The sequence below is a fragment of the Palaemon carinicauda genome, chromosome 2, assembly GCF_036898095.1.
Source record: "Palaemon carinicauda isolate YSFRI2023 chromosome 2, ASM3689809v2, whole genome shotgun sequence".
Classification (NCBI taxonomy): domain Eukaryota; kingdom Metazoa; phylum Arthropoda; class Malacostraca; order Decapoda; family Palaemonidae; genus Palaemon; species Palaemon carinicauda.
The window spans coordinates 158418248-158429915 of NC_090726.1; the positions used below are offsets into that span (position 1 = coordinate 158418248).

At 34.7% G+C, this 11668-nt stretch overlaps 1 protein-coding gene across 1 annotated transcript in view; it reads left to right on the forward strand.

Annotated features, from left to right (window-relative positions):
• LOC137620767 (uncharacterized) overlaps window positions 1–11375 on the forward strand; it is a 44532-nt gene extending 33157 nt beyond the window's left edge. The window contains exons 3-14 of the mRNA XM_068351183.1: window positions 3105–3482; window positions 3645–3875; window positions 3986–4606; window positions 4817–5446; window positions 5586–5807; window positions 5962–6144; window positions 6274–8400; window positions 8537–8758; window positions 8919–9725; window positions 9839–10060; window positions 10499–10948; window positions 11083–11375. Of these exons, the coding sequence (XP_068207284.1) occupies window positions 3105–3482; window positions 3645–3875; window positions 3986–4606; window positions 4817–5446; window positions 5586–5807; window positions 5962–6144; window positions 6274–8400; window positions 8537–8758; window positions 8919–9725; window positions 9839–10060; window positions 10499–10948; window positions 11083–11325 (6336 nt within the window). The 3' untranslated portion in view covers window positions 11326–11375. The remainder of the gene's footprint in view (window positions 1–3104; window positions 3483–3644; window positions 3876–3985; window positions 4607–4816; window positions 5447–5585; window positions 5808–5961; window positions 6145–6273; window positions 8401–8536; window positions 8759–8918; window positions 9726–9838; window positions 10061–10498; window positions 10949–11082) is intronic.
• Window positions 11376–11668: the final 293 nt, after the last annotated feature.

Consider the following 11668-nt stretch of genomic DNA (forward strand, 5'->3'; position numbering starts at 1 on the left):
GTCAGTCATATCAACTATTCTATAATAATTCATACCAACGTTTATTACTTCATATTCTTGCTTTCCATTTAAAAATGCAATTTTACTCAAGTTAACATTCAATTTCTATCTTCGTTTACCACAAGATTTAGGTGCTTTCATCACACTCATCTGCTTATCTTCACTACCACCAATAATTTCTCTCACAACATCTCTCCACACTTAATAAAATTGCTCCTATATCTTTAGCACTTTTCCACACTTCTCCCATTACTCCTGGCATAACACTAAAAGTGAAGATCAAATTTCACACTATAGTCGGCCCTCCTTATTAGCGGGGATTAGGTAACAGAGACATTCGTGAAGAGCGAAAATCTGAGAATACTTGGTGCCCTGGGGTAGGTCAACTCATAACCCTCCCGAAACACAGACAACTGCCTGGGTGCGGTTGACTAACATATTAGGTCACTCACTGTACTGCACTACATTGTTTTCACGTGGTTTCTATCACTGTATTGTAGTTCATATTATATTCCAGAGGTAAGTGTACATTACTAACAGAGCTTCAGTAGGTATGATGACTCATAACACGAAAGTCATCGTCACCAACCATGTATAAGAAACGCCAAAACACTAGTCAGTATCCAAAAGCATTCCCTGACACTGTACAGTGAAAAGTCACTAATTGATGGTGGTTGAAATGCACAAAAAAAAAAAAAAAAAAAAAAAAAAAAAAAAAAAAAAAAGTTTAATATAGAAGAATTTTCTTTTCAAAATCATGATTTTTAGAATGTGATACGGACAGAGTACATGCCAAATGCTATAAAGTGTGAATTGTCTTCTCTTTCTATTCGTAAAGAAAGAAAGCAACAAAACTTGCTTATCATTATCACGTGAAAAAGCTCGTTGAAGACCATTGTTATGTAACGTAAATTGCTCTTCTGTGGTGTCAGCGTGACTTCAGCCAGTTTGGTACATTGCCAACTAACTATGAATGCAATTTCCATTATTTCTGTCATATCTTATATAATTATCTAACAAACAACGGTATATGCGATGGTATACCAAGACAGGTTGACATATTTATATGGACATAATGAGGCGATCTTATGTTTATAAAGTACATGATATATTTATTTCTATTTGCATTACCTTGCGTGATGTTTGAGCTGACTAGGGTAATTATTTCTCAGAGGTTGTCAGTGAAAATATTTCATAAAAAGCTGTTGTATTATCTTAGCTTTACTGACAACGTGATTTAAAGTTATTCTTTAAAAAATGAATCAAATTTATTCTTTGACGAATATATATAGGGAAAAATCATGGTTGCAACTAGATATAAATCCAATCTCTAATTAGTATTAGTCTGGAGAGGATATAATGGAGTTAAGAGATTCATTTTGCTTTCAGGTTTCTAAAAACAATGATTAAAATTCTCACAATATTCAGACATATACTGTATATAAAAGGGAAAAGAAAAATGTAGAATTAATTTCATGGGAATGAGTTGATCCAATAGCAAAACCGAAGAATTCTCAAGAACATTCCATGATTAATAGTTACAATTTATGTAATCTGGTTACGGATCATTTCCCTTTGCCTACACATACACCAAATAGTCTGGGCTATTCTTTACATATTTTCCTATGTTTTCAGACACCTGACAACACAGTTTACCAAACAATTCTTCTCCACCCAAGGGGTTAAATACTGCACTTGTAATTGTTCAGTGGCCACTTTCCTCTTGGTAAGGGTAGAAGAGACTTTTTAGCTATTTATAAGGTAAGCAGCTCTTCGAGGAGAAGGACACTCCAAAATTAAACCATTGTTCTCTAAGTCTAGGGTAGTGCCATACCCTCTGTACCATGGTCTTCCACTGTCTTGGGTTAGAGTTCTCTTGCTTGAGGGTACACTCGGGCACTATTCCATCTTATTTCTCTTCCTCTTGTTTTGTTAAAGTTCTTATAGTTTATATATGAAATATTTATCTTAATGTTACTGTTCTTAAAATATTTTATTTTTCCTTGTTTTCTTTCCTCACTGGGCTATTTTCCCTGTTGGAGACTCTGGACTTACAGCCTCCTACTTTCCCAACTAGGGGTGTCGTTTAGCAAGTAATAATAATAATAATAATAATAATAATAATAATAATAATATAATTATTATTATTATTATGAAGTACTCCTCAACTTCATGAGAGTCCGATCTAGGAAGATCTACAGGTACAAAGATGCTATTTTGAAAAAGGCGATTCATATTTCTCAAACAAAACAAAAACTTAGATTACGTCACATCATCTGATTATGTCCTTTGTCGATCCCTTCCCGTAAGTACAAACAACTACAATTAATTATACGAATAGTTAAACTAACAAGGAATAGATACAATTATCCTGAAAGAAATGATCTCCAGTTTCCATTTATTCCACTATTTTGTTCGAATCACAAAATTAAGGACGTTGTTAAGAAACAAGTATACATATATATATATATATATATATATATATATATATATATATATATATATATATATATATATATATATATATATACATATATATATATACACAAAATTATACATATATAGCAAATAAAAGGGAATGCATTTTAACAACATATCTTCTAAGCAAATACAAAAGAATCATAGTTATTTACAAGTAAAAAAAAATGAAAAAAATTTCCTTTCTTAATAGAATTGATAAACAGACTAGCTTTTTCACAACAAAGAACATGAGTCATAACAAAAAAGATTATTTTAAAACATGTGAGTAATGTATTTCGATTGACTAAAATGTATATCTAGATACACGAGTATCTATGTAGAAACGCTTGCTGAAGGATGCCAAAAATCCTTGGCACTGAACTCGAGCCTTCAGCCGAAATAAATGGCTGACGCAGAAGACACGTCACATTGGTCAACAAGTTTAACAGATATATAAAAGAGAGAACACACCCGAACCATCAGTACCAGCCCGACCACAACAGACAAACCATCGATAAGTGATAGTTACGAACAGTTCGACATTCCAAGTTATTAACTCTTTAACCACTATCTCGAACATTCCAAAACAACAGACTATATTGGACAAAAAGTTAATAAAAATCAAATTTACAGTTTATTAAAAAATGGCTCCAGTTCATCAAATCAACTCTTACTCGATGGCTTCATCTGCATCATCGTCCTCCAAAACATCCTCAAAAACAGGACAAAACTGTGGTTTCAGAAAAGGGTCAAGTGAACACTGGGACACATCCCTTCCTTTCGCTTCTAAACAAATATCATCTTTCGACGACGCCTTTTTCGAAAACGCCAGAAAACGTTTCCTTGACGAATTCAGAAGTTGCTTGGCCGATTGGGACGACGCAGAAGACATCGATGACACGTGGGTCCAGAGGGAAACCAGTCTCAGTAAACGACTCACACCTCAAACAGAATCTTCATCCTACACTAAAGTGAAAGATAACAAATTCGCTGCAGTTGTTAGAGAAAACGGCGATTGTGAGGTAAGAAAACTGAATGTTTTTGTCATATATCTTTAAATAAAATGAATAAAAAGATGCTGAATCTAAGTGAATTCCGATAAGGAAAAAAATAATATTTTGGAAATTTCATCAAGTCATACACTTTGTAAATATGCAAATACCTTATTATTTCTGTCTTTACAGGTTATGATGAATATATGTGAGCTCAAGTTAAAAGATGTCAAAGTAAGAATTACTGGAGAGAAGTTTGTCGTGGTTGAAGGATCAAAGGATGAAGGGAACACAATAAGAAACTGTCGTCAATCTCCAAGAAACTTCCTTTATCAGTTCTCATTGCCAGAAAATGTCTCTTGGGATGCTGTCTACGCCACCTTATCTTGTGATGGCATCCTCACTATTACAATGCCACCAAAAGTTAGTATAAGATTTATTTCATTCACGGTTAAAAATATTTCATTATTTTGTGTTTTTATAGTATCATAAAAATATTCTTTTGAATACTTATACTTTAAAATCTTCTACAGGTAAACACAGAAAAACCATCTGATATCTGTGGAATGGAAACTCATCGAGATAAAAGAACAAATATCATCGGCAACATTAATGATAACAATGGTCAGAAATGTAGGGTCATTGAGATACAAAATGCTCATTCATCACTAAGAACCACTGGAAACTCCTCAGACATTTCCTGCCAAACTTTATTGGAATCGGCAACAGGACAAGACCAATTAATGACTTCCAAAAAAGGAGATCTACAAATTCTAAAAAAATTGAAAGATTGTTCCATATTGGAGAAGAGCAGAGAAGAAGAATCTCTCGAAAAGAAGAAAGAATATCTTGAAAAGGACTGTTCCTTCATTACCAATTGCAACCAGTCAAAGGCTTATTTGTCACAGAGTCCTTTAAAAGAAAAGAGACAGGTGAAGGAAACCATCATTCCCATCAGGGTGGAAGTATGGAAGGACGACCATACAACAAACTCCTCAGAAAGTAAAATAAAAACATCAAATGTTAGTTCTGGTACTAAGAAGGTTTCCTTCCATGATGACGATTCTATTTATCTACAAAGATATACTAATGGTAATACTACACCAAGAAGAATGGGTGAATCCATTAGTAATTGCACTGAATCACAGCACAAGGTAAGTCAGTTTTTTATAACCAGTTCTCTCATGATCTAAATTATTTTCTGTTTCTGCATCTGAAAACAAATCTCTTAACAAATGTACAATATGCTTACAGTATTGAATCTTTCAGTTATTTCTAGGCAATGTACTTTTATTTCGCATGAGATTTTATATTTTAATCTTAATCCTACAGCTTCTGATTCTAAAATTGTACATCTTTTACAGACATTTACATCTGAAACCTCCAATAAAAAAGACATTGATCAACGTACAGACACACTGCAACATTGCACTCTTGGCCACAGGAACGACTTACAGGATCTAACCATCAAGACACAAGCAGAATGTTGTGATGCCAAATACAATGAACTGCTTCCAAATCTTAGCAGCATAACTAGATCTACTCACTTAAACACTATACAATATACAGAAAAGGAAATGCAGTCAGAACAGGAAAGTTCAGCGCTAACTGGTAAACAGTGTTTTATACCTGAGAATGTATGTAAAGAAACAGAAGAAAAGACTAATTCTAATGCTAAAAACCTAACTACTGAAACTTCACACCAATCGCCAAAGATGGAAATCAAACATTTTCCTCTTGATGATACGGCACAGTCATCAAAGTCAGAGCCATCTGTTCAGCTGGAGGTCGTGCAAAAGGGTCGGTTTCTGGAGGAATCCACTTTCCTTTCCATGACACAATCGGTTACTTCTGCCCTTGAAGAAATTCTTTCCAAAAATAGTAAGCTTCCAGTACATGGCGACTTATTAACATGTTACAGAAGATACCAGGAGGATAATGCTAAGGAATGTAATGTTCTCACCTTAACTCAAGCTGAACAATCAAGTTTGAAGGTAAAATTAAGATTCCTTTTATATACATGTAAAACTTTTTTTAAACAATAAAATATTTTATATATTGCAATGCATTAACATAAAGTATTTATTTAGCTAGACACGGTAAATATTTTACTGTTAAATCGTTTCTTTGCAGTTTATTGTTGACGTCTTCGGCTTAATGGAACAGAGCATAACGGTTTCCATAGTGAATGGAAAGGCAATACGCATTAATGGCCAACACTCCCATATGAAGGAAACACATCAAAATACAAAGGACTTTTCAAAAACGTTATTTCTTCAAGAGGGATCTTCAATTGAATCTGCCTCCGCTTCAATCTCTTCTGATGGATTTCTTATGATCACCATCAATAAAAAAGTAAGCTAATCATTGGGGAAAACATTCTAGTATCAGTTAATATTTAGTTTTTTGGTCAAATTAATCTACAAACTACACAGTATTTGATGCTTATTAATTCTTAAGAAAGTTTTTGAAAGTAAACATTTTACAATTATATTAAACCATTTTTCAGAGCTGTCCAGAAAGCATAGCGAATGAACCTTGCAATGAAGATTCAAAGTATAAAGAAAAAATTAGTGCAATCCGAAATGTTAACATTCTACCTCAAGAAAATCAAGAACAATCTTCCTTTGGTGTGATGTCTGCAGGTTCTGGGAACAGATGGACTTCGAAGGCTTCTCTTGATATTTCAGAGGTAAGAAGCAATGAAGAAATTATTAATGTGTGATTCAACCTTATAATGGTTTATTTTCTTTAATATAGAGTTAATCAACAACTTCACGTCTCAAATGAAATTGACATATCTATTAATATTCCCATACAGGATCAACATAAAGATGTAAAAAGAAAGACATCGGCACAAGCAGAAATGGTCCATACTGCAACCCTACCGGAAGGAGAGAGTGGTGCGTATTTATCATACTCAAAACATAAGCCTATTACAGTTTGGAAGGAAGAGCCCCAGGCAAAGAGAGATGAGGGGTCCAACGAAGCTGTCCTGGATAATAAATCAGAAGATGACACATATAAATGCTTCACCAATTCTAAAGATAATCAATCCTGTGTACAGAAGAACGAATCACAGGCTATCAGAGATTTTGTATTCATAGAAGCTGCTGTAAATGAAGAATCAGAGGCTTACAGAAATATTTGGTGCCCTAATTCTAAAGATAAGCTTGAATCTGTTTCAAATGAAGAATCAGTTGCCAACAGAGATGGTGGGTTCATCAAAGCTGCCATAGCCGAAGAATCAGAAACTAACACAGATACTGTGATCACTAATTCTAAAGACAAGCTAGAATCTGCCTGGAAGCATGAGTTGGAAGCTAAAGAGGGGCCATTCACATCTGTCCTAGAGAATGAATCAGCAGCCAACAGATGTAAATGCTTCACCAATTCTAAATGTGATCACTCCTCTCTACAAAAGGAGGAACCAAAGGCTAACAGAGATGTTGTATTCATCGAAGCTGCCATAAAGGAAGAATCTGAGGCTAACACAGGTATAGAGTTCATCAATTCTAAAGATAAGTTTGATTCTCTCTCAAAGGAAGAGTCAGAGGCCGACAGAGATGCTACATCCACCAAAGCTATCTTAGACACAGAATCAGAGGCTAACACAGATATTGTGTTCACCAATTCTAAAGACAAGGTACAATCTGTCTGGAAGGAAGAATCAGAGGTTAGTACATATGAGGGGTCCATCAAACCTGTCCTAGAGAATGAATTAGAGACCAACAGACATAAATGCTTCATTAATTCTGAATATAATCAATTCTATGTCCAGAACAATGAATTACAAGATAACAGAGATGTCAAGTTTATCGAAACTGCCATAAAGGAAGAATCAGAGGCTAACACAGATATAAGGTTCACCAATTCTAAAGATAAGCTAAAATCTGTCTGGAAGGATGAATCAGAGGCTAACACGGATACAGGGTTCACCGATTTTGAATATAAGCACGAAACTGTCTCAAAGGAGGAATCAGAGAACAGCAGAGATGTTGGGTTTAACAAAGCTGTCATAGACGAAGAATCAGAGACCAGAGGAGATGTTGGGTCCACCAAAGCTGACAGAGACGAAGAATCAGAGGCTAACACAGACATTGTGACCACCAATTCTAAAGACAAGTTAGAATCTGTCTGCAAGGAAGAATCAAAGGCCAACAGAGATGTTGGGTTCATCAAAGCTGTCATAGACGGAGAATCAAAGGCTAAAACAGACATTGTGATCACCAATTCTAAAGAAAAGTTAGAATCTGTCTGCAAGGAAGAATCAGAGGTCAACAGATCAGTGGAGTTCACCGAAGCTGCCCTAAAGGAAGAATCAGATGCTAGCACAGATCTAAGGTTAATCAATTCTAAAGATAAGTTCTATTCTGTCTGCACTGAAGAATCAGATGCTGGTATAGATATTGCATTCAACAACAATAAGAACTACTCTGTCCGGAAAGAAGAATTATTGGATTGTAAAATTTCATCAGTAAAAGAAAATTCGATCCAAATTCAAAAGGAAATTTCTACTAATGAGCAAATCAAACAGGGTTACCTCCATCCACAACCTCAAAACAATGATATTTCACCAAATGTAACAATAGAAGAAGTATCAGACGATTACGATACTAACATTTTAGAGATGTCATCGACTTTATTGAAGAAGCCGATAAATCAACAAGAGATGGAAACAACTTCTACTTTAACTGACCAAACCAATGAATTTCTTTCCAATAACAAATGCAAATCACTGGCAGTTGTTAAAAAGGGCTTTTTTGATGTTGATACTTTCTACAAAAATGCTCGCTTTCATTTCCATAAGAGGGAAAAAGATCCTATTCACAAAGAAAATTTTACATCCGTTAATGGTGATGTCAATGATAAAACTATCATATGCCTTCTAGAGGACCAAGATGAAGTTGAAACAGACATTTCTTTCCAGGACGACTATACATACATGGTAAGAATCTATCTTCCTATCTAAAGACAATAATCTTATTTCCAAAAATTATATATAACATACTTTTTTTCACAACTCTTAAAAAATATTTACATCAAATGAGTATAAAACATCTTTTCGTCATTTTTTTTTTCAGATAATCCTTGATGTCAGCTCATATCTGCAGAATGTAATAGAGGTTGAAGTCCTTAATGATGATAAAGTTTTAGTCAAATGTTCTTCAATGAACAATGACGGTGAACTTGACCATCAAAAAGACTTTTCCAAAACTTTCGACATACCTACTGGATTGGAGATAGGATCAGGTGTTTGCGGAGTTTCTAGGGACGGAATTTTTGCTGTTGCTTTCAATAAAAAGGTTAGTAAAATTATTTCTATTTTTTATGTACAATAATTCTATTAATACACAAAATACCACAACTAACCATTTATGAATCCTCATATTTGCATTGGATGTTAAAACATCATTACAAAGAAGCATTTCAAGATAACAAGTGTTTTTTATTTCCCTGACACAGGTCTCCTTGGATGCTCAGCAAGTAAAGAGTTCAGGCGATATTTGCATTACTGACAACTCTGAGAAAGATCAGGAATCCTACAACGTTGAGGAAAAAGTAAAGCTCACTTGGGAGGGAGTCTCAAACCCTATTAATTTTACTGGCAGGAATCTCACCTTATCTAATCAGGATGAAAAGATAAATATTTCTAGTGGTATACAAGCATTGACAGACCAGATCGTTACTACAACAAATGGATTGACTAGAGAACAAAATTCTTTGTCAAGAGATCACAATAAGTTCATGGAAGTAAGCTGTTCTTCAGATGATGCTCATCAACATTATGAAATGGTTGGTGGACGAGGGGGAAAAGAAAGTGTAAAACTTACATCTTTTGATAGCAGAAATTATGAAACTCATGATCACCTTGATCGTAGCACTGACAGTGATGCAAATGAAAATGCAAAGATGATGAAGCAGAAAAAGAACGGGATGTCGTTTTTAGAAAATGATATTTTACTTGGCATTTGCGAGAGTCAATCTAAACTCAAGCCAGTCCTCCCTGCAGTCGAAAATGGCACCATGCAAATTCCTTGCACCAACAACTGCATTTCAATACAAGTTGAAGAAAAGCTACTCTTCAGTGAGGACGCATTCTTTGACAGAGCTCGTCCTCACTTTGCATGGCCAATTAGGGAGTTGATGTCCAAAGGTGAACATTTTTCTTCTAAAAATGAGGCGCATACAGATGATGAGAATCATTGTCCAATGGCAGAGTGTAATGAAGGCAGAATATCAACTTTTGCACAAGATGAACAATACTACATGGTAAGTGTTCATGCTGTGAATAGTTTCCCAATTCGTTTCATTGTGCATCATAAAACATATCTCTCTTTGCTTTAGTGAACATCTCTAATTGTTTGTTTTCAATCTTTCTCCAGATCATCTTAGATGTCGGCATCTACACAAAGAAGACAAACATCGACATAAAAGTTTTGGAAGAAAAGGAAGTGGTAATAGAATGGGCTTCCTTAACCAGTGAACAAGACCAACATTTGAAAATCTTTTCGAAAAGATTCCACTTACCCTGTGGTATTGATGTGGAATCAGGCTTCAGTGGAATCTCATCTGATGGCATTCTGATAATCACATTCCCTAAAATGGTTAGTACAATCCATAGAAACTTGTGTATACTAAGGTTAAGGTCATTCAACTAAAATTTTTAAATGCTCCAGTCTGTAATGTAAATACACCGATCCTCTCATTTATAAAACATTTTAAATTATATTTTTTGTAATTCAGAGGATATAAAAAGTAAGAATACTTCAACAGATATTCTAGCAAGTGTTTATTTATTCCTCTGATCACTTACATGTTTCAAATATATCTATTTACCCTTTCCCATCAAGTTCCATCAATGTAAGAAGGATAATTTAATTCCATTCGCATACAATTATATAAGATAGGATAAAACTGGTTATGTAATGAGGACTTTATTGAAAGTCAACCTTGCAATTACTATTTTGCTTTCGCTATAATATCAATTACAATACTTTAATATAAAATTTTTAAGTCATCAGTTCCTTTTCTTTACGTTTCAGAATCAGCCAAGTGGTGTTGAAAGGTCTTTGAGTCAGGAAGAAATCCTGAATGGCAGTACTCTTATCCAAACACTTACTAGGGACACAAACCTCACGCAGTCCGAAGGCTTCATCATTACATCAGAAGGAGGACGAAACTGCAGAAGTGTTTCGGATGTTGCAAGATGGGAAGAGTCAAGTGAAGCTACGGGTGCTTCTACCCTAGAAAGCTGTTATGCTAATGTCAGACTTCTTCCATTCACTAAAAGGGGACTTTTCTTCCACGATTCTTTCTTCCACGAGGTCCATACTCTTTTCCAGACAGCAATGAATAAGGTTCTAATGAGCTGTACTAACGACCATAATTGTAAGAATGCAAGTGACATCGAGACATACCACTGCTTAAGAGACCAGAATCCAAACTTCGAAAACCAGGCATTCCATGCTCAAGAAGATCACCACAGCTATAAGGTGAGTGATTGTTCAAATATTTTTTCTATGTAAGTAATAAATTAAATAGCCCTTACCAAGATATCTTAAAATAATGGATTTGAACATAACTATCAGTGAAATATTCAACATATTCTGCTGTTCTAACCCAACAGGTGGTGCTGGATGTAGCAAACCTCTCTGAAGAGTCAATTGTGGTTTATGTAGTCGATAAGAAACAACTTGTGATAGAAGGGCAGGTAGAGAAGACAGATACCTCTTCATCGTCACTTCAGTCCTTCAAGAGAGCCTTTTCTCTTCCACAAACGACTGACTTCATTGAAGCAACAGCTACTCTGTCTTCAGACGGAGTTCTATTTGTCGACTTTTCCAAGAGAATTGGTGTACAGAGAGACTAGCAGCATGCAGATCGACCCTTATTCTTAGATTAAAGCCTTTCAATAAGAGAGTTTATATATATTTATTTTTCATTTATAAATATGCATCTATTAAAATATTTGTAATTTTCTCATATAAAAAACGTTTTCATCCAGGGTTTTCTTCAATCCTTGTTTCTATAAAACTGAGTATTGTAGCAAAGTTACAGAAAACCTCCGCAAATTTACACAAAATACATGTATACACATTCAGATGAATAATATAAAGCATGTTTATATATTTTTTTTTCGAAATAACCAATACAAGATTAGTAAAGGCGAAACTCACCGCAGAAAATGAATGATTGAAAATACTGAAAGCCAT